Source organism: Rhinichthys klamathensis, unplaced genomic scaffold (genome assembly GCF_029890125.1).
Source record: "Rhinichthys klamathensis goyatoka isolate OS25496 unplaced genomic scaffold, OSU_Roscu_1.1 h1tg000281l_1, whole genome shotgun sequence".
NCBI lineage: Eukaryota > Metazoa > Chordata > Actinopteri > Cypriniformes > Leuciscidae > Rhinichthys > Rhinichthys klamathensis.
This window is the reverse complement of record NW_026606800.1, coordinates 5,478,564-5,502,963: the sequence shown is the minus strand read 5'-3', so window position 1 is coordinate 5,502,963 and position 24,400 is coordinate 5,478,564. Positions and strand designations below refer to the sequence as shown.

General features: G+C 36.5%; 2 protein-coding genes across 3 annotated transcripts in view; both read left to right on the top strand.

The window, feature by feature from the left end:
* The window catches only part of aig1 (androgen-induced 1 (H. sapiens)), a 135,356-nt gene that overhangs the window by 103,738 nt on the left and 7,218 nt on the right, over nt 1-24,400 (top strand). The window lies entirely within an intron of this gene.
* Nucleotides 890-24,400, top strand: vash2 (vasohibin 2). The gene is made up of 7 exons (XM_056269283.1): nt 890-1,697; nt 7,837-7,925; nt 8,422-8,478; nt 8,720-8,794; nt 14,587-14,968; nt 17,527-17,651; nt 24,221-24,400. The coding sequence occupies exons 1-7, from the start codon at nt 1,383-1,385 to the stop codon at nt 24,288-24,290; spliced, it is 1,113 nt and encodes a 370-aa protein (XP_056125258.1). The 5' UTR covers nt 890-1,382; the 3' UTR covers nt 24,291-24,400.

The window sequence follows — 24,400 nt, the reverse complement described above, 5'->3', positions numbered from 1 at the left end:
GGTCGATGGATTACCCCCTTGGTTCCTACCCGAACCCCGAAGTTACATAGTGCTAGGAAAAGCGATACAGACACCTTCAGGCTACGGCAGACGTGTCATTCAACCTATTGTAAGTCGATGTACCATCTCAATGGGTTTTGGTAATATATTATAAAGGTTGAAAAGTTCCACAGTGTGCCTTTAAAAACACATTGTCATTAGTCTACTTGAAATAAAATTTAATTTAAAATATTTTATTTCAGCTAGTTGCCAAGGAAACATTTCTTATTTTCATTTAACTTTATATTGCCTACTAAAATAACAAAAAAATCCGAAATAAAAATTAGGACTAATAAAAATTTTTTTTAAACACTTTACTAAAATTACTAAACTTTAACTAAAACTAAAATGAGAATAGAAAATATGAAAATCTAATCTAAAAAATATAAAAAATATAAAAACTAATTCAAAATATTAATAAAAACGATAACAGTGTACTTTCATGCGTTGATGGCAGTTTGTTAACATAAATAATGAAAAGTGCAATAATTATTTAATTTGACGCGAAAAATAGCGACGGTTAAAGGCTTAGTACCCTTAATATAAATTTTAAATGTTTGAAAATGTTATAATTGGCTATATTTTTAATGGTTTGACCTTTTTACAGTCTATGGGTTTGACATACACTATCACTTTAAATGCAGAATTTAAAAGCTCACAAAAAAAAAACCCTGCTGGAAATACACCGAAGGTTCACGCCTATTTCCGCCATTGTGGCCAATCACAGGCTAATCTATTTTCCTTATATGGATTTGAACCCGCCTCGCTTTGTTGCTTCATCCAATAAAAAAGCCGCCAGAACTTGATTGGCTGTTGTTTATGGTGATACAATAACAGTATCAAAAACGCTAGAGTGAGTGACCATTTGTTGAGACCGTGAGTGAAAGCGGTCACACGCCTACATAGAAAAACAAATCATTCATTAATACTTTACAATCAGACGTTAGATGATTTATTCTACCGTGGATTATTCAGACAGCGACCCCTTCCGCAGGACTCAGTGTTTTTGAGCGAAAGGATGAAGTAGTTTCTGTGGCACCCTGAGCTGACCGCCAACTACTACAGTATGCGGCTTACTGGGAATATGACTATTTATGATTTTAATCTATCCTACAATGACATTCACTCATAGTTTGATACAGAAATGGTATCGCTGACCATTTGTTCTGTATCTGGATCTTTTTTAAACCACCTGAATTGTCATACTTGAGCACGACTGTGTGGTTTTGGCACATTAATATGCAAGCTGGAGACGCAACATGTCTTTGTGCATGAATGCTGGATAATCATAACTGATCTGGGGAACAACAAGGGGAAACTCCCCGTCGGAAGACTTCTGAACAATGACCGGACCAAACGCCACCAGCGGCGGCTCGACTGCCAAGATCAGCAGACACGGTCGGTCCAAAAGCACCAGTACCTACTGTCACACTACGGGACCCGCTGCGGAATCCTCCTCGTCCACTGCCGCAAACAACACCGGTCGGTCGTCCGGTGAGGAAGACGAGAAAGACGGCGGGGTCCCGTTTTTCGTGAACAGGACGGGCTTTCCCATAGATAATGTCACCTGGGAGAGAATGTGGTCGCACGTCACCAAAGTTCATCCTGATGGACATGAGATGGTGGATAGAATACGAAATGCAACACACCTCCCAAAAGTAAGTTGAAAGTAGTGGACTAGTGTCTGTGTCTCAAAACCTGGCAAGCTGCCTATCTAAGCATTTTTGGTATAGCATATAGAAATGCTGTCTTAATAACACCCTAAAATGTTGTCTTGTTTGGAAGCTCATCTCTGTGATCTTGGTATGCACCTAAAAAATATGATCCCCAAAATGCTGATATGTGATATGAGGCAACTCATTTAATGCAATGCCCAAACATGATTTCTTGGTTGGCATTTTGGCAAGTTACTAGGTTTTGAGTAACAGTGAGCAACATTTTGTGTGTGTGTGTGTCTGTGTGTACAGATGTCAGTTAAAAAATGTTCAACTGGACAATGTTCATACCTTGGTATTAGCCTACCATGTTTTTGGACATCTTTGAAGTAGGCTTACATAGTACATGAATAAAACACAAATCTTTACCTTGGTATATAGGCTATAAAGTTTTCTTAGTAATTCATTACCTCAGTACTTTTTTTAAAAGTGATTTTAAGTTTGGGGTCAGTGAGTTTTTATTTGATTTGATTTTAAAATAAATTAATAGTTCCATTCAGCAAGTAAGCATTCAATAGGCCTAGAAGTGAAAGTGACAGTAATGGCATTTACAATGTTACAAAATATTGCTATTTCAAGTAGCCTAAATGGCAAATGCTGTTCTTTTGAATTTTCTATTCATCAAAAAGTCCTGAAAAGCTTCCACAAAAATATAATGCCGCACAACTGTTCTCAACATTGATGTTAATAATAAATATTTCTTTAGCACCAATCAGCATATTAGAATGATTTCTGAAGGATCATGTGACACTGAAGACTGGATGGCTCCTGCATCACAGGGTATAATATTTAATAATATTACTGTTTTTACCGTATCAAATAAATGTAGCCTTGGTGAGCATATTATGGGAAGATTCTTTCAGAAAACATAACATTTTACTGTACTTTTGGAAAGTAGTGTATGCATACAGTAATCTTTTGGTAAAACTATTGAACTTCCAAACGGGTCTTTATGAAGCCGTATTTACAGGAATAGTGTTTTAGCCTCTTACAAACTGGCATGCATGTGAGTCAGTTTTCAAGCAGAGGAAGTGTAGGCTATGAGACATGTGAGCGGATTTACTCATCCATGTGTTTTCCAACACTGTGCTACATTGTCCCTGGTCATAATTGAATTAAAAACCAGTCAAAGATCTGATCCAATGACAACTATGCAGAAACATTCCTCTGTTAATGCACATGATATGAGGAATGATGCCATGGGACGTCGTATGAATTTCATTCGGATTAAAGATGCTGTCATGTCCCTTTACCACAATGTTGCTCTAACCTCCAAACATAAACCAATCAGGGCTGATCAGGCTTCATAGGGCATGCAAATGAAGGACCTCAGAGGGGATAAAGCGAGTCTTATCACAGACTAATCCTCAGTGCTCAGACGGACAGTATTCGCAGGGTCGAGATGTGTGTTTAGTTGCTCTTTTGTTTTAGTTAACACTATTGTGCTATCCCACACTCTCATATGTGCTGATGCGTGCAGAACATAGGCGCCTGATTGGTCAAAAGCGTTGAGTCGGATCCCCAGATGTTAAAGTGATTTATTAGGGACATTCCCCACCAGCAAGTGTTGAACAGGTGCGTGGAGTGAATCCGTTAGATCAGCCAGATCAGGAGTCACTTGAACGACTGCAACACGAGCCAGACATTCCTGTTAGATCCATTAAATGGAGTGACAGTCCATGGGAATGTCCTAGCTTTGAACCCATAAATGACTGTATTGATAAAGAATCAGAGTCTCCCAGTGATAACCTTGGATCTGAGGACACTGCAGTTATTATGTAAACAAAGCACATACTGGTAGCAGTGTCAATGTTGATGCAGTTAAACAATGTTTGAAAGCTAAATAGAGTATTCAGAGAGCCTATTATATTTCATAGCACATCTTGCATCTTGCGCCTTTGTTTTTTGATATAATACTGGGTCTGGATAGCTGGAGTGCTATTAGGTATTGGAGTGCTATTAGGGTAATCTGTGTAATTCCTGTTATTTTGTATTACAGTTTGCACAAAAATACAGCAGCTAGCACAAGCAAACTGTTTCAACGTTGACGATAATAAGAAATTGTTATTGAGCATATTAGAGTGATTTCTGAAGGATTGTGTGACACTGGAGTAATGGCTGCTGGAAAAATCACAGGAATAAATTGTAATAATATAAAATAAATGCAGCCTTGATGAGGCTCCTTTCAAAAACATAAAAACATTTTACAGACCCCAAACTTTTGAACGGTTACATTTCTGTATGCATAGAAAACATAAAACATAAAAACATCTTTTGGATTTGGTTATTGATATAATCCATTTGCTAGAATGTTATTAAGGATAAGCTGCAAAATTCCTGTTGTTTTGTCTAGCAGTTGGACCTTCACATCTTTGAGTCATCATAGAAACAGCACAGATGTTTTTGAATGAAAATTGTTTTATCAAATTGAATTTGTACTCTGCAGTGACTTTGTTTCTGTATGTAACAACTGAAGAGTCCACATCTGTTCTCTTAGACGGACAAATGTTCTGGGTGGCTTGATTAGTGAGTTTCAAGTTTCTGTACAGTCCCACGGGTGGGCAGAGGTCAGCTAACGGCCCTGTGAGTGTGGATTGTGCCCTATTTATTGCTGCTGACCTCCTTTCAGGGTAGAAGAGACCCAGTTGAGCCTGTGGAGTAGAGTGTAGACGTAAATGAAACCTCTCTCTGAGAATTCAAATGGTCAGAATCAATATTCAGAGTGTCATTTAGATACACTTTTTGGAAATCGATACTGAATTTAAAGACTGAATGTAAATTAAACTGACGCCGGCACTGTGATAAGATCTTTTTGAGCAGTGGTTCTCAACTGCTGGGTTACTGGTCTGGAGAACACTGGAAAATAATGTTAAATGTACACTATGCTTTTTACTCCAGTTTTTATTGGTGTTTTGTCTGACAATACAGAATGGTTCTCTTGACAAGGTCACTATGCTATTTAAAGTTTTGTTTTTTAAGTCTCGTATACTTGGTAAGGCTGTTATTTGATCAAAAATTAAAGTATTAATCTATTTTTAAAATACCATACTATTACTAACCTCAAAATTTTGAATGGTAGTGTAAATAATAAAATGCAACCAATGATGATCTTGCATAGTTAGGAAAGCAAAATGAATGTCAAATCGAACCAGGATGCTTCACGTAACATTTGTTGTTGGCATAAAAGTGTGTGTGTGTCCAATTAAACTTGGTATTTGCGTGCAAATTCAGCTGTCATTTGGCAGAGGGTACGAATTATTAATTAAACATAACTAAAGGAAGTTTAGTAATTGATTTTAAAGATAATTATGTTGACTTTTATAGTGTAAAAATGTTTGTACTATGTTGAGTTGCCCTTTGAGTCTTCAAGCAGAATAATTGTATTGAGGGTGTAAGTTCTTATGAGGTTTGTCACACCTCGCGTTTCTGAACACCTCTATATTTAAGTGCTGAGAAAGAAGGTGTGTGTTTGCAGGAAGCACGACTGTTTTTCAAAAGACATTCTGCTCAGAACGACAGCATTGTTATTCTGCTATCATAATCCATTGGGGCAGATTTTAGACACAGTACCAGAGCCGGTGCCAGCGGAGTACCGAAGAGGGGACGTCTAAAGTAACAAATGGGGGCGATAAAACAAAGTATCCCCGGCTAGAAAAACATATGTGGCCTATTCACACATTTGTCAGACCGTGAACAAACCTGTCACTACTACAACTATGAAACAAAAAGCTACTAAGCAGAGATAGCCAAGCATTGAATAATTACTACCTAAAACAAAAAGGAAAATTGCCTTGGGCAACATATTTGAAATTTTGACTCATCGATATCCTTGAAAAAACGCCTTTTAAACAACCATACACTCTCAGAAAAATGGTACAAAAGCTGTCACTAGGACAAGGTTTTAGTACCATTTATATGTAGGCCTACACTTGGCATTATGTACTTTTGACTAGAGGAACTTGGGTACCTACCACCCCAGTGACAGCTTTTGTACCTTTATTTCTGAGAGTGTATAAATGGGTCCATGTGCATTATTTCCTTAAAAAAATAAATTGATAAATTCATGACATATATCACTTTGATCTAATAAACCTGTTTATTTTTAATACATTTTTCATACATGTAAATAATTCATATTATTTAATGTTTTGTTATCTTAAACCTGCAAAATGTCAGATTGTGCAACTGTCCAAACAAATGAACAGACTAATTAAAATGGTGTCTTAATAATAAAAACATGAAAAAGTAAATACTATGGCATCATTTTAACAAATTGTGTAAATATCAGTAGTTTTAAAGCTGTTGAGATAATAGAAAAACTTTTGTCCAGCAATTTGTGTATCAGGGTGGCACAACTGCAAACATGGGTCTTTCATTATGAATTGACAAGGTAATAACAGTAATGATAATACATAATCTGAGAGCCCAACTGATCCTTGTGGCAGAGTACAAAGGTTTGTAGATCTCTCTCAAATACTGGTAAAAACTGCTAATTTCAAGTAGCCTGTGTAGGTTGGTACACTTTCCATGTCAGGTGGTACAACTACAGCACATGCAACTATTTGGTTGTACCACCTGACATAAAAACAGTCCAAAAATGAATTTAAACACTTAACCACTTTCAGTGGTTTTAACATGAATACAGACAAGTTACCATGATACCAGCATTACTAAACACACACTCATTGCAACGCGTGTAACAGATGCATCATTTTAGAACAACCTGAACTGCAACCGGTGACAAGCAATAACAATACAATGAAATAGTCAACTAACTACGATTTATTAGCTAGCCTTCTAACATGAAAAAATAATTAATCATACCTTTAGCTTACTCAGAGCTGCATTTTGAAGTTTGTAGGTTAATGTGTCAAAAGTACGGTGCGAAACAGACTCTCCTTAAAGGTAGGGTAGGCAATTTCAGACTAGCTAGCAATAGCGAGCTAGCTTTGAAAGCATAAGATCCTACCCTCCCTTCAGAGCGTCTCCAAAGCCATGCCTCCTCCAAAAGACATGAACGCAAAGCACATAGCAGCATCTGCAAAGCGTCCCAAGACGAGAGATGGCATTAAATTACCTAATGTCTCAAAGCACATAACATTACAATAATAATGAACGTAAACAAGAAAATATAGGCTATGTATGTTTCAATATTTAGACCACACATTTATCATGTGTTTAAAGCTTCAAAAGTCGGCAGAAACAGACAATACTACACTATTTCTACAGTCTCTCATTCTCTCACGCAGGGGAGAGAGAGATAAAGAGGAAACAGGAGATGATTCCCTTTCTCATTTCCTCCTGTGACCTCAGCTGTACTTCAACACTTGCTTAATTCTGCCTGCCTTTTTAGGACAAGCCTTGGATTAATGCTGTCAATGTGTTGCAGTAAAGAGCCTGTTTCAGATAGAGGACAGCCTTTTTTCTAGCTTTCATAAATGGCTTCTTTTCTTATGAATGGGGGCTTGTGTGCGAGAGGACGATCTTTGTTCTTTGCTAATTCTCTTCGCTGCCCCTTTGCAGTTAGAAGTGTCATTGTAAGGGTGCAAATGATCAATGAGACACTGTTTCTGATAAGGACTTTTCATGCCATTGAGAGACATCAGAATCTGAGAAGAAAGGGCAATCCGGAAGTCACCTTGTGACTAGTTTACTTTAGCTGGATAAAAATAAGTGACACCCTCCATTTCTTTATTCTACACTCCTTCCCTTACTGCCAAGTGTAGTGTCTGTGTAACAGAAACGTTTTGTTTTGATTTGTTTTCCATTCAAGAAATATTTCTTATTATCAATGTTGAAAACAGTTGTGGTGCTTAATATTCTTGTGGAAACCATGATATATTTTTTCAGGGTTTTTTGATGAATAGAAAGTTCAAATGAATAGCATTAATTTGAAACAGAAATCTTTTGTAACCTTATAAACGTCTGCCGCTAAAAATACTGTCGCTTTTGATCAATTTAATGCATCCGCGCTGAATTAAAGTATTAATTTCTTTGAAAAAAAAAAGAACTTGTCACAGTGCATTCTGGGATTGCTTTGTCTATGACGGATGCAATTTGCTAATCCTCTCTGTTTTCATAGCACCCTGTGCCATTGGTTCCAAACTTTAAGCCATCAATGTCAGTGCCTGATTGGCTCCATGCCGTCCAGAACTACATGAGAAACCTGCAGTATCCTTTTCCCTGCACAAACCATTCATTCTGGGAAACTCTGCTTCTTCTGGTCTGGATGCATTATGAATTCATTGGTACTCGTTCCTTTGGAGTGTCAGTTATGCTTTTTCGCTACGTGTAATTTATTCAGTTGGCTTGAGTCACTCAAAGTGCCTTTTTGGAATGTCAGTGCCTTTAATGTAGAGTGATATTAGCCACGGGCCTGCATACTTCTGGCACACGGATACTTAGACATGCACTGATACTTACTTTATGGTTTGAGCAGCCATTGTTAGATCACTTCAGCTCTTGCGCATATTTATGTTCATCATTGTTTGTGATTAATATCTCTGTGTCTGATTCTCTTCCCACAAATAGATTGAGATCTGTGAGGGGTAATGAGGATGTTGGGTTCAACAGGACATTGGTCGCAGCTGTGCATTTTGAGATGTATGAGTCACAATGAAAAAAAATAGGAAAATAAAAGTTCACATAGCTCCTTAACGTCTGACAGATACAACCACACAGGAACTCAGTTTTTTGAGATTAAGAAAACCAGACCTCTGAGTGGGTAAGTGATGCCATCGCTCAGGCATTTTCATCATCCTGTCTGTCTACCCTGTATTTCCTGTTTTAGTCTTTTCCTGTTCCTTCTTATTTTACACTTATTTTACTCTCTTGATATTCATTTAGAAAGTGCTAGCATGTTCTTTTACAAAATGCATAGCTTTTATCCAAACATGAACGCAATTTTTAGATTTGTTTTAAATAAGAAATCATTGACCCTGTGTATATATATATATTCTTTTCAGGTTGATGGAGACTGCCAGAGAGATGATACGAGAATCACTTCCCATCAAATGCCTTGAAGCAGTTATCCTTGGAATGTATCCTTTATCTTTATTGACAACAGTGTGGTTATTTTAGCAAAAAACATAAAAATGGCTTTCATTAATTGAAAAAAAAAGCTGAAATAAAACAAAGTATAAATATTATATGAAAAATTTAACTGAATTTTTTGTTTACTAAAACCAATAAATTAAAGCTAAACAGAAAAACGAAAATAGTAATAATAGTAATAAATAATAAAATAATAATAATAGAAATATTAATACATATTTTTGTGTATAATTATATGAATATATATATATATATAGTATGTATAGAATATATTAATATTATGAATAATAAAATAATAATAATTTAAAAAATTGTATATTAATAATAAAAAAATAGTATATTATTAATAATAATAGAAATATGAAAATTTGTAATTGTATATAAATAATACTAAAATAACAGTGATTGACAAAAGGCATTCTCTAATTGACCTTATTTCTGGTAAAATTACAAGGTCAAGAATTTTTTTTTAAATGAAACATGCATAGATTAGTCATTCACAATAAGATCAATAACATGCCTTTAGAAAACGGATAGGGTGGATTTTCATTCCATGCCAACTTTAACACTCATAATACACTTGCATTGTCGCTACTGGCTTGTAGTCGCACTTTCCTTCGAAAATGTAAAAAAGTTTGTTTTTTGTTTTAGTCTTGAACGTCTTTTAGTCCCTAAACTAGGGATGCACCAAAATGAAAATTCTGGGCCGAAACCGAAAATTCTGGATGCACTTGGCCTGAAAACCAAAATTGCTTTTTAATGAAATTCAATCATTTTAATGATACAGAAATGTTTAAATGCAATCCAATCAAATAGAGCGGAATATTGAGCAGAGCATCACACCGCAGCACGCAGTGATAATGGCGAGAGCGAACCCTGAGCGCTGAAAGCTGAGGAGCGGGCCGGCATATATTTTCAGTGGTCGAAATTTCAATGCAGCCCTACCCTAAACTATAATTTAGTACTCATAAAAATAATTATTGCCATTGAGCACTTGCAACACTGTTAATTAGCTGTTAATTTTATTGTTGTTTTGATATCTCAATTGCTCAAATTGTGATGGAAGACTAAGAAGCGCTCTATCAAAGGCAATGTGCTTCACATCACTGTCTTTCTTCATGATCCCCCCTCTCAACTCAGCCCGAAGCTTTTACTTTCAGCTGTTGCTAGGAAACTAGGACTAGTGGTAGATTCTCCTTGAAGGCAGGCACAGCTTCCTGTCCATGTAGTGGATGCAGCTGTGCCATTCAGTGCCACTGGGAGGGTGTGTTCTTTCAGGAACTATTAATGCCAGTTATCTCAACAAATTCAGGCCAGGGGTTAACACAAGGTGCAGGTCATCATCGTCCGCGCAAATGCCAAGTGTTGCAGAGAGACATTCTGGAGATCTGCTTTGCAGATTGTGATGTTTCACAGGAGCCTCAGTGTAGACTTCACTTTGAGTTAAGCACTTCATGGCTCATTAGTTGCAAATATCTGCTTTCTCTCCGTGCAGATTTGTAGTGTTGAGCGGGAAGATGAAGGGTTCCAGTTTACGTCACTTTGAGATTTGTATCTTTGTGTACAAAACCCGTCTTTTAATCTACAGAGCTCTCGGTGCAGTTCTCAAAAAGTCGCAAAGGACTCGAACATCACAACGGACAAAGAGTGTTCGAGTTTTAGAGAACACTGAGGCTATTGTTGTTGTAAAGTTAAAGTTGCTGTAAGCAATTTCTTTAAAAAAAATACCACACATAAAATATCACTGAAATGGGGGTCTTGAAAAATAACACTTGTTTTTGTGACAGCCCTAAGAAGCGCTGCAAAAAACAGTGACGATAAAAAAGAACTGTAATCGAATGCGTTTCTGATTTGTGACTGCATGACCATATTAATTTGTTTTCTAACGTGACTCACTAGCTTTAAAAATGCAACTTCTCTGCATAACGAATGCATAAAAGCAACCAGCTGGATATAAACTAATGCAAATAGATGCTAACAATCGTGACATTAAACATTTGGGTTTTGTCACGTAGTTTTAACCGCTTGAGGTTCTTCTCAGCCTCGACAGCAAACACACTGCTGTTCTCCATTAGTGCGACATCTAGTCAACAAATGAATTGCTTTATAATGATATGAAAACACTAGAGCACTGGAATACCGTTTCATTGTCTTGTTTTGTAAAGTCGTCAAAAGTCTGTCTGCATATTCAAATGAAGACAAAATGAGTGCATTCTTCTTACTGTGTGTTCTTGGGACCTATAGCAGAAGTAATCCCCGCAGGTTTCAGAATGCGTGCCTTGCAGATAAGAATGTTGAAATTCACGGCACTGCTGCTGAGAGGATCACATGGCCCTGCTGATGGGTAATGTGATCCTCTGGTGTCTTCTCATTGTAACACTGGTGTGGGGTTTTGTGAGTGTGTGTAAAGACACACGCACACTCACAGAGAACGAAACTCAAAAAGAGCTGCAGAGGAACAAAACGTATGGAATGGGCCTGTATTTTCTTTAAGGGCCTTTTCAGACCTGTAGATCGTTTGCTTTGTTCCGAAACAGGGACATTTTGTTACAACGTTTTCTTCTTGGTTCGGATCACTTTCACAAAGGCAACATTTCAAAGCGTACCAAAATGTGTTTATGCAAGCCACATGTTAGCACAACTGTCCTCTTATTGGTCAGAGTTCACCTGTTTACGTTCCTCTGCGTCATCCATCAAGATGGATTGACAAGTTCACTCCACGGACTTATTGTGGCTTTATCTGTATCTGTAGCTGTCATGACAAACACTCGCTTATACAAATGTACCCTTTATTCCCGCTCTGACTGATAAATTCATTCATTCATATATATATCTCAGGGAGAAAAGCATTTACAAAACATTTTAATATGTTATTAAAGTAATAAGTTTATTACTTATAATAGTAATCTCTCTTTGGTTTTCAACCACAAAAACTCACAGAATCAGACAGTGCTGCTTTTTATATAACACATTTTCCATTATGAATTATGATACCTCTTAGTTTGTTGGTCCATTGAGTCAGATTGCTTTCTCACCTCAACCGAACCTCCCTAGAGTTCATTTTCAATCGACCAAAATACGACTAAATAAAGGGCTACAGTTAACAATCCTTCTTTTGAAGAGATCAAAATCTAATTTATTTGCTTTCTTAGTGTCTCTGGATTTTTTTATATGATTCATCAGTGCACAGTATTCCTAAGGCAATTTTTATTTTTGCTTTACATAATAATCAAACTGGAACCATATAAAAATATCTAAAAAAACAAAACAAAACTTGAAACGAGATAAATTTGAACAAAAGTAAATTAAAAGTATATTAAAATGTAACAATTTGAATGTATCTTGTTTTATTTTATTTCATGTTTTTAAAGGATTTTTTTAGATATTTTAATGGAAATCAAGTTTAAAAAAAAGCAAAAAACCAAGAGTGGAATTGTGAAAACTACCTTTTTTTTGTAGTTTTATTCTGAGGAAGCTGATTTTCTTTTTGTGGACCACTGGAGTCTTTGATTAATATATGAATATGGTTGTGTTATATAGACTACACGCATATTGTGCTGGTTATTGTCTTTGAAAGGCAGATGGCAAAAATCGAAGCAGTTCCAGGACGTTGCGTTGTGTTGTTAGACACACATGGTTCAACAGATCTGCGGTATGTGCTCTTGGCTGCTTGTGCCGTACCCAACAGCAAAACGACACAGGCACACTGTTTACTGACAAGTGTGACGATAATGATTCATTTAAAGAGTGGTTGTAAAGCATCATTTCCTCATTTTAGCAATGTCAAGGCCACATGAATTCAAAATTAGCATCAGAAAGGAGAACAGGAATCATGACAATCTCTTTTCAGTTTGTTTGTACTCTAGTTCTTAAATTAGATCATGGATACCCTAAAACAAACACCACTCAGTTGTGATTGATGTCAGTAAGGTCAAAAAGTAGTCTTTTTTTTGTCCCTAGTTGCAGAAGAATCCTGGTGTGAACCCTGCAAATAGACTCACAGCCTGGTGACTCCTGCCATGCCGCAGTGAACACTGATCGCTTACATAAGACTACAGAAGAGATCAGGCTGAGAGAAGGAAGCCTGAGGGGAAGGCTAGTCTAGCCGAGTGTCTGCTGACCAGCTTCAATCGCGTCCCCGCAACTTCATGGAATCAGAAGGTTTTTGTTTGTGAAATGTTAAACAACTGACAGTAAAATCCAGTGATGCAAACTATTCGACCTTTTTTTGCAGAACTGCTTTATAGATAAAATGAACTAGTTTAACAATTGATCTTCTTTACAAAGGAACTGAAATCAACACTTGAAATGACTTCAGCTGAACAATGACACTATTTTCTTTTAAGAGCTGCTGGACAGCCAAAATGAACTGTTTGGATCATTTAATCATTTTCCTGTTAGCACTGTAAAGCTGCTTTGAAAAAAATCTGTATTGTATAAGGCATTATTTAAATAAAGCTGACTCCTGTAACTCCTAACTGACTGTGACAAGACAAAAAACATTTAACATTTTTGACACATTAGGCATACAAATAAAAGTACATGTGTGCATATTTTAATGATAATATTATTTACAAATAGTTCAAAATATTTTTTTCCCAACCACAATTAAACCTAGAATTTCCTTCACTGTTTTATTTATTTATGCTTTCTAAAAATTGCACTATATTAATAAAGTTGACTTTATTGTTGGTGCTTGCCTATGCAAATGTTGTTGCCACAATTCTAGAGGGAGTTATGTGGTTGCTAGTGTTGTTCCCATGTAGCTTCTAATGCCTTTCAGAGGGTGTTATGTAGTTGCTAGGAGGTTCTGGATGGTTGCTAGGGTATTGCTAGGGTGTTCTTGTTGGCGCTTTTACATGCAGAAGTCATTGCCAACATGCTAGAGTGTTATGAGTGGTTGCCAGGGTGTTGCTATGCAACTTCTAATGCCTTCAAAGTGTTATGTGGTTGTTAGTGATTTCTGAGTGGTTGCTAGGCCAGTGCTAGGGTGTTCTTGTTGCAAAAGTGGTCATCACCACAATGCTAGAGTGGTTGCTATGGCATTGTTATGCAGTTTCTAGGGTATTCAGTGTGGTAGCGAGTTGTTACGTATTTACTAGAGTGTTCTGAGTGGCTAGATATGATTTGAGTGCCTAATTGTAAATCTATAGGTTTATTTCTCATATTTCACCTGATTGTTAAAAAAAAACACTTCTCAACAAAACGCATAATTGGATGTGACATTTTCTCGTTTATGTCTGTAGCACAAATGGTTATACTCTGAATTTCCAAAAATGACGTTGGAAGCAGCTCTTTACGTTATTTTAAAAGAATAAACGCTATTAAGCTTAAGCTTTCAGTCAGGGTATCGGTTCTGAGAATATACACGCAAATTTTAGCTGTTACATATCTTAAGTGAGTTTTAAATGAAAAGAATTGTTAATTCATTGCCTGATTGCAGCTTTTTATTGACCTACAGTAGCTGATTGATTTTCAGGAAGTGTGACCGTAACCAAACTTACTGAAAGCACAAAGACAAATCAGATTTGAAAAATCAATAGTTCACATTAAGTTGAGAGGATTTGGTATTTTTCATGAAACGCTTCGGTATCCTCCTGAATTTTAACAGAGATAAAAATCAATTTGGCATTTAATTATCACCTCATTCTCAAGCAGCTGCTTTTTCTGGGCTCGAAAATTATTCTGAATGTATCCAGCCTGTCTTGAGTAAACCAATCACAAATGAACGTTAACGAAACTGTACTGTTAATAAAATCCTTGACCCTATTCCCGTTAGCTACCTAACGAACGGTCTGACCTCTGTGGAGCGGTTCCCCATCAGCTTTAAGACCCAGTTCTCCGGACACCACTTCCATCACGTGGTGCTGGGCGTTTACTGTAACGGCCGCTACGGCACCCTGGGTATGAGTCGGCGTGCTGACCTTATGGACAGATCTTTGAGCTTTCGTACGCTCAGCGAGTTGGTGTTCGACTTTGAGGACTCATACCGCCGCTACCAGCACACCATGAAGAAGATCAAGATCGGCCTGTACGTGCCCCATAATCCGCACGTTTTCCAGCCTATTGAGTGGAACTATCTGGTGATCAACGCCTGCAAGCAGGGCCATGAAGACATGCGCAAAGAGCTGGAGAAACACGGCCGTGACATGAGGATGAAGGTGAGTCAATAAAATGTTATTTTTGTATCATTGATATACTTTTATATTTTTGTTTATTTTGAATTTGTGTACATTTGTGTATTATGTGTTCATTTTAATTTCAGTTAAAATGTAGTAATTTTGGGGGTTTTTTTCTCTCTTTTTTTTTTTTTACATAGTTATTGTATATAGTTAAATATGTATGTATAGTTTTAAATTTTTTTGTCAGTTTATTTAGTTTTAGTTATTTTAGTACTTCAGCTTAAACTAAGAGAAAATGAGAAATGTTGCCTTGCAACTAGCTGAAATAAAATACGTTTAGTTATATTTTATTTAAATGTTAATGTTTATTTTATTTTAAGTAATGAAAATGTTTTTATGGTTTTAGCTTAACAGTAGTTTTAGTTACTAAAATTACTTATTTAATAGTTAATAACATGGCTAAGATTTACCCATCTACCCATGTTTCATTTAAAAAAAAATATTTTTAATTTTTTATCAAAATATCGTAACTATAATATATTATTGATATTTTCTATAAGCATATTTAGTGAGATATTTTATGAATATATTATTGATATTCATATTTATGCTGCCTTAAATTTTGCCAAAATGACATATCTTAGGTTTTGGAACCGAGACCTACACTGCATCCAAAATTGAATACTTCCCTACTATATAGTATACAAAAAACAGTACGCCAAAATAGTAGTATGTCCAAATACATATAGTATTTGAAAAACAGTGGGCGAAAAGTCCCTGGATGACCTACTTATTGAAACCAAGATTCAGAAGTGTGCATTCGATGGACACTTTACTATCTCGTCAGGCCGTTGGAGGGGATTTATGAATGAAAGTGAAGCGACGCAACTGACGCTGGTAGGTCACGTAACAGTAACAACATGGCGGATATAGTACGTCCGAATTTCATTCATACTACCCATATTCATACTTTATATAGAGCATACTTTTTTAACAGTCGCAAAGTAAATTCAAATGTAGTAGCCTACCTACTCAGACAGTACGCGATTTCGGTTGCAACGCTAATGTCCATCTCAAAAACTAAGTTAACTCAGTGGGAACTAAATAAGGTCAGACTTCCTGTGGGAGGTGGAGCCACATAAAAAATAAAAAAAAAATCACGCTTGCCTGTAGGCCTACTGGTATTTTTTTAAAGTAAACATTTATGTTTTACCCTGGTTCAGTTATGACTGGATCAGCAGAGTTCATATTTGTCCTTAGATGTCTCTTGAAGAGTTGTGGACTAGCTTGAGATCATCTGTATGAGTGTACAATGGGACATGTTTATCTTGTAGACAGTAAAAAGTAGGTCATGTGCTCCCAGTTTCTCAGATGCGGCCTTGACTTGACCGCAGTCAGCTGTGACATAGTTTCCATGAATGGCGTGAGCAGAGAGTGGAAATTGCGCTCTGGATGTTTGAAAGGAATACATGTTTTTATGGATGTAAAAAAAAAAAGTGGGACCGTTTTTAAAACCTAAATGTTTTTGCAATTAGTCTTTAATGTTTAAGCTATATGAACATCTTAGAGCATGACGTGATAGGAATGTATATTCCTATCTCTCTCTCTCTCTCTCTCTCTCTCTCTCTCTCTCTCTCTCTCTCTCTCTCTCTCTCTCTCTCTCTCTCTCTCTCTCTCTCTCTCTCTCTCTCTCTCTCTCTCTCTCTCTCTCTCTCTCTCTCTCTCTCTCTCTCTCTCTCTATATATATATATATATATATATATATATATATATATATATATATATATATATATATATATATATTTTTTTTTTTTTTTGTCAAGGACATAAATATATGTCTGTTTGCAGAAACTGCTTGTGCATAGACAACATGAAATCAAAATCGACTTGGTAATCCATCTTGAAAGAGTTTCTTCGATGTACTGAAAACCCAGCATCTGGCATCATCAGCATGGAGCCGATAGAGTCACTCATTATGAATCTCATTCTAAAAATCAACTATAACAAATTGAGAACATTGCAATGTCAAGTTACCTCTCATCGCTTGTGCTGCTCATGTGGGGAAAGCACAATATATCGAGCGACTGAGAGATCGGGACATCGGTTGTCTAGTAGCATATTGAAGTTAATGAACGTCATCAAGTTAATGAACGTATATATGGAGTCTTTCATAACGCTAGGTTTATTTGTGCTGCACTCACTAATGAGAAAACACAGTGAGAGCGATTCAGCGTTTGCTCCCTGTGGTGTGAAAAAGTTCAAGCCATACCCGTTTAATAAACTGACTAGATTTGTCGTTTTCTTGCACCGGATCCCTGTCGGGTTGATGATAGACAGTATTCCTCATCTGTTAGTTTCTCAGCTTGCCTTTTACCACCTTGAAGATTTTGAGGCCTTTTTTCATTCTAATTGCCTTGAAATCCTAATTTCATGAAGATAAAAATGATCTGTAGGCCTATTACCTCATGCCGCTATATATAATTTGACTTTTTAATTTCACTTGCATAATATATTAGCTTATTCACAAATATAAAAACAATGAACATAAAATCTATGAAATCTATGAAAGTTTTAAAACAACTGGGTTTTATTACAGATCCTCAAGTCGTCCAGCGCTCAGTCTCCAATCAAAGAACGAAGCCGAGGCAAGTCTTTATCACCGCGCCGCCGATCAGCCAGCAGTCCCCAAAGACGCCAACATGTCCACAGAAGAGACAAATCGTAAGTAATGGACACTTTGATGTTGTGAAGATACATCCACTTGTGTAAAAGTCACTTGGTAGAAGTCTCTGTCAAGAAAATGCAGTCGTAAGCTGTTAGTGGTTTATCGGCAGTGACTCGTCATGACTTGCATCTGGCCATGGAAGCTTTAGAAGTAATTACTTTGGGGTTCATTTATTAAATGTTGACACATTTTTAGTCATCTTCATTTTTTGGGTGTTTATGTATGCAGCAGCAGCAGCAAGCAAAAAATCTAGTTTCTATGAGGATACAGTGACAAAACATTACTGGCATGTGAACTCTCGGTTCGGTTTTTGTATTCGCATATTTCAAAAGCTTACAGCAATTCTTAGTACTTCTGTTCAGCTGAAGCATGTAGCCTATAGCAAATTCAGATTGCAATGTTAGCGAATATTATCAACAGCAAAGCACGCTAGCAAGTATAAACATTAGTTTTTGCACTGTGTCCAATCTCAGACATGTTTGTTGATCCCTGAACGCAGTGGCTCTCAGAGGTGTTTAATATTAGTCAGAATCCACTCACCGCTCAAAAACACCAGGTCTAACGGTCTAATTCATGTACGCTATATTGTACAGCAACACCATGTCCCTTACTTGCTCTGCAGCAGCAGCCTAGAAGATCTATTCCGCCAAGACCAAGCATATCAACACGGTCATATCCATTACCATGCCAAACACTCCAAGAGTTGTCATGACAGAAATATACACTGCTCGGCAAAAAAGAAAAGAAAAAGAAAGAGTCGCAGTTTGGATTTAAATAGGCAAATGCTTAAGAGTCTATGATTGGATCATTATTGCAGTGATTATTATGTTTCTAGCTTATTGTATGTTTGGCAACAGTTCTTCTAACCCTAATTGATGGAGTGTGTAGCTTTTCATTTCTTAAACAACCATGTAGGAAGACACACCATGGCCATATTCTACGATGGCATTGTCAAGATTGATCAGGATCAAATTGTGAAAGAATAGTTGGGAGGGAGCTTGAAGAATCATTTTCCCACATGAATTGGCACCTCTGACTGAGTCCAGACCTTAAATTCATTGAAAGTCTTTGGGATGTGTTGTCAATACAAGATCTTGACCAAAAATGTATGCACGTCTTGATGGAAATAACATCACAACATTTATTTCCATCAAGAGGTGCATCATTTTTTGGTCAAGACTCAAGATCTTTATTCATGTGTGGAAATGATTCTTCATGCTCTCTCCCAGTGTATATTTTACAACAGAATTCCAACTCCTCTTTGAAAATAAGTAATTTTGACACTTTTCCACTTCAAATCGCATTCAGTGTGAACACTCCTTGACATTTGTAGACACTTCGTAAGTTTTTGTTGCAGTCACTAAGGTTACTGAAGACGACACATTGTCTGCTCATGTTTCATGTTCATGCCTTAACCCAGTCCATTCTCATTAGAGTTGTGATGGTGACACTGCGAAACAGCTGGTGGTAATTCGTTGGCTAATCTCCCTCTAGCAGCACACGGTTGGCAGGGTCTCATGTTACCAAAGCACGACCCTGTTCCTCTCGTCCAGGCAGTTGACTTTAATGTCTCTATAGCAGCACGGCACAAGTACTAGTGGAGAAACTCTTTTATCAGGCTGAGTGGACCAGAAAACCCCGTTTAGCACTGCTGATCACCTTACAAGGGAGACCTCAGGCTGCTTTTGTTTATGGTATTGAGGAAATAAGATTCCTTTCCTCTTATTTCAGCCCTAGGGAAATATTGGCAGTGCTCTGTATCTACTAGGAGCAGAGTCATAAAAAGTGACAGTGATAGATAGCAAAGCTTCCTCTCTAAAAAGAAGTGGCTGTTTTAGCAAGACATAGACACAAAGGGATCCCTAAGCTGTGGAAAAAAGATGTAGAGCAGGGAGTTTGGACTAGTTATTTAAGCAAAGTGGCGTTTTAAAGGCCCTCTCCTGTCTCCTGTCAGTACAACTGCCTTCAGGCATTACACTGGGTTGGCACTCACTCTAATAGGATGTGAGTCCAATGCAACAGCTGTGGTGGATGCGGGCCTCACTGACATGTCACGCTCAAATGAACCCATGTATAATCCTTCCATATGAGCATACAGTGATAATCAGCAAGTCCTGTTGTGTTTTAGCGTTTCAGAGCTCAGCGTCTGATGATGTAACTTTATCCTCTGATGCAATGGATTATGTTAAAGCCGGTGTGCTTTAGTTTGTGTGTGTTGGGGAGTATCTAATGGCGCGGTCACATTTACCATTTTTCAGCAAATTTTCGCTGGCAAATTCCGGGATTTTCAATAGGAATCCGCGTGATTCCCCCGAGCAGATTTCATAACGGGGTCAAGTTGGTCATGTAGATTCGTAGAACCATTTCTCTTGCATATTTAACACAAAATGTTTTATTCATTCTAGTGAATCTGTTCGTTCTAAACGGTCCTTTCTGTCATATGAAGCATTGATTCAACTTTTCAGTGCTATACTTATGAGTTATGAGCAGCGTTGTTATTGTTAACTAATACTAAAACCATTAAAAATCCTTTTCTGTAATTGAAATAAAATTAGTTACAATATAAATATGAGAAGAAAAAAAGAAATAAGTTGAAGTTAAAGTACTAAAATTACTAAAACTAAAATTTAAAGAAAAATAAATCTTTAAAGAAAAAAATAGGTTCCAAATAACTAATAAAAATGACAAAATAATATGAATGTTCGAAACAAACTGAAAACTAAAAATATATAAATAAAAGCTAAGTCAAAATATGAATAAGTTCTATAATAGTTATGAGACCATTTATGATGAACCAATTCTCTAAAATGAATCCGACCTTCCATTTTAGTGAATCAGTTCGTCTTAATTTAAAATGATCATAATGAAGTGATGGAAAGTCCGGTTGATTCAAGTGAATCGGTTCACTAAGATGGTTCATGTGAGTGAACAGATTCAGAAAAAATATGTTCTGATTCAAGTCTCTGTACTATTTTCAGTTATGTAGATTTGGGTGTTTTTGTTGTATTTGGTATAAATATACCCTTTCAGGATTGACACCATAAATTAAATTAATTAAATCAAGACGTTTTTTACTTAAGTGCTCAAATAAGTGAAAGTCTTAAAATGATGAAAGATAATGATCGTCAAAGATGCTCATCTAGCATAGGCTATGTTTGTGTTAAGCAATTTAAAAATACCACAGCAACGTCTGTGTTCTAGCTTGAGCCCATGAGTTTTGTTTAATCGCATGCATTGAAGCGCTGCTGTTGACCTGTCTAAAAAAGAACTCTTGATTGTTGTGTATTACAATGCTGTAATTACTTAGCTAATCTAATGCACCTCTCAGATGACATGCCATGAAATTATACCAAAGGTTAGACTGCAGATCTGTGGCCCTCTGGCTTCCCGATCTAAGCTATTTTTGCTGTGTTCTATAGCACCTTCCTGTCACATGCTCTGAGATGTTAATTACTGAGCCCCACACATACACTAGTGTGCCAGGCAGCTGCTGAAACACACCACCCATTTAACGTCAGCATCACCCTCAATTACACAGAAGAACTGCACAGCACACGCATCTCTTGGCAGATGAGTTTGTTAATTCACTTACAGTGAAAAGAATTATGAAGTTACAAAATGAATCTGCTCTCCAATGAACCCCCTCAGTTCTGCAGTTGATGATTATGAAGTTTTGCCACTGTGATAAAACCTGCAGCATGTGACAGTCCCTGTAGCTCTCAAGAGGAAACATCTTATACAAATACAACACCTCTAATACAAATACACCTCTTAAAAGGATAGTTCTCCCAAAAATGAATATTCTGTCATTATTTACTCAACCTCATGTTGTTCCAAACCTGTATTCTGGGTATTTTGTTCAATAGGACAGGGGTGTTCAGTGTCTTTTAGATGCCACGGACTTCCAAATATGATCATCCTCATGCAACTTGTATTGTAAAAAAAAAAAAAAAATTGGATCTGAAATATTATTTGGAAAATAAGTCCCATTATGTTTGTTTTTTTCTAATCAGATTTATTATTTAATTATTTACTGTTTTCCTGTAAACTTTTCTCTGTAACTCATTTAGATGTAACGTCATGTAACTCTTTTCAAGTAACTATAGTGACCACTGCTGTCGGAACTCGAAAGGGACTATATATATATATATATATATATATATATATATATATATATATAATATATGTATATTGTTTATTGTAGTCTGTATGAAGTCTACTGAAACCATGTGCTAAGTTTGTTTGCGGAACAAACCAAAATTTCCTAAAAGTTTTTAATTGTACTGTATGGCAAGATATTTTTTGTTCTATGGAGGAAATAACAGTCTATGGCTTTGCAACAACATGAAGGTGAGTAAATAATGAGAGCATTTTAATTTTGGGTATTATTTGAATATTTCTTAAATGTTGCAATAAAATGGAAGTAGTGACATAATTTCTTCCATTTTCCATTAAGACAGATTATTAACAAAAAAATATATGTAGGGCGAAGTCTTGGTTCTCTGCAACAGTATGGACGCAGATCTGAATGTGAGCTTGTAGTCGATTATCAGAAAGGGGCGGAATACGCCTTCAGAGAAAAGTCTGTCGTTTTCACTGGAAAATCCGATTCGGACATTGATTAAAAATTATGAGGTCAAATAAAATAAGAAACATACATTGATGAATCATTCACAATAAGATCTGTAACTTGCATTTACAAAATAGATACAGTGAATATATATTATCAGTATAATATACTATACTATAATATACTATTCCTGTCTATCTCTAATCAATAAAGATATGAAATGCCCAGAAAGTAAGATACTCTCCAGACTTTCCACATCAAGTCTGTTGAGTGAACGGGAAATTCCACGGGGAAAATTAAATTTAGCTCTGGTACAACAGATCTGCTCCTGCCCTTTTCCTGAATCCCCTCCCTGTCAAAGTGCATTATCTCCACTCAGGGCTATTTCTAACACACAGGATGTTCGCTTGTCCACAGGCTCACCCCCGCCTCCTCTGTCTCGGAACAGACAGTGTCTCCTCCTTTCAGTCGTCCTCAGATGTCCACATAAAATGAGGACAAAAACTTTCAATGCCGACTTAGTACATGAGTGGCAGAGTTTGGACTGTTCAGAATGTGATGTTCTTCAGTTTCCATGTCAAAAAAGTAGTGCGTTGTGAAAAAACAAGCTATATAATTATATATTTTGAATATTGGCCTAATAAATATAGCTTTGTGCTTTAAGGTTGAGTTATAAAAGTTTGTTTTGACTAGTCACTAGCGGCTATTGTTGTCGTGGTGACTACAATGACTGATCAATTTACATTTGTTTGTGTTTTTTTTTTTGCCTGTAAGAAACATTCATTCTTAGTCTGTTATGAAGGAAGGAATTGTGAAAGGTAGTTTATACCTTTTGTAAATTGTAGAGGATCTGTCTTGTCACTGCTGTGCGATTTGATCGCCTGACGCTGAAGCACCTGCTTCAAATAACCAGCATCAGTTAAAAGAACATGGAGGGTTATTGATTAATTCACAAGAGTAGTAGCATAAAAGTGAATGGTGGAAGAGAGAATGTGATAGACCAGTTACTGCTGTGCTGGAGGTTCTATTTACAAAGTTGAATGGAATGTAAACATTTTGAAGCTCAATATCTCAAAACCGCTCAGAAAGAATGCAGAGAGAACCCAATTCCAAGGTGGCGACTTGTATCAATTCACGTTTTGGTGTTAGAAAGACAGTTGTCGGTGAAAAAAAAAGAAATTAGCTGGTCTATGTCAGTTACTCAATAGTAAAAACAAACTATGTAGGTTTATTTGTCAGGGACTATATCTTCAAATGGAAGGATGAATTTGCCTGACAAAAAGATTTTAATGTAAGATTGTGGCCTTAATATTTGTATTACTTAGTGTTTTCAGACCACTTTTCAAACGTTTGGGGTCAGTAAGATTTTTCTTTTAATTAATACATTTACATTACATTAATACATACATTTGTATTAAATTGATAAAAAGTGACATGCAGTAAAGACATTTATAATGAAAGTAGAACGATTTCTATTTCAAATAAATGCACCAAATCAGCATATTAAAATAATTTCTGAAGGATCATGTGACATTGATGAGTAATCATGCGTTCATCTTCGGGACACAGATGAAGATCTTTTTGATGAAATCTGAGAGATTTCTGTCCCTCCATAGACAGCTACACAACTACAACTGACACTTCAAAAAGTTCATAAAGAGATCCTTAAAATGAATCCATATAAATTATAAATTGAGTGGTTTAGGCCAAATTTTCTGAAGAGACTATTGCTTTATATGATGAACAGATTTAATTTAGGCTTTTATTCACATATAAACATCCATCAACTCACACATCAGTGATAAACAGAAGTATATTCATTTCATATTTTTTATATTTATCTTGATATTTTTTTTGCCTTTTACACTCTTTTTTCACAGAGGTGGTCGATACTGCTCTAAAACAACTAATCCTTGATCCAAAAGGTTCGCCATATTTGTCATTATGCAACAATAATCTCCCAAATGAAACTAACATAAACATGTTTATTTGCAGGCCAGCAGCACTGGACCGAAAGCCAGCAGAGCTCAGCACTCTCAGTGACGGCTACCAGATCCGCATCTGAGACACTACAGCTTTATCCTTCACACGTCCTCCCTCCACCCAACATGTTCTTAAACACCATTTAATGCACATTGTCAACTGTACAGTATATTAAACATATTTATAGTTGTA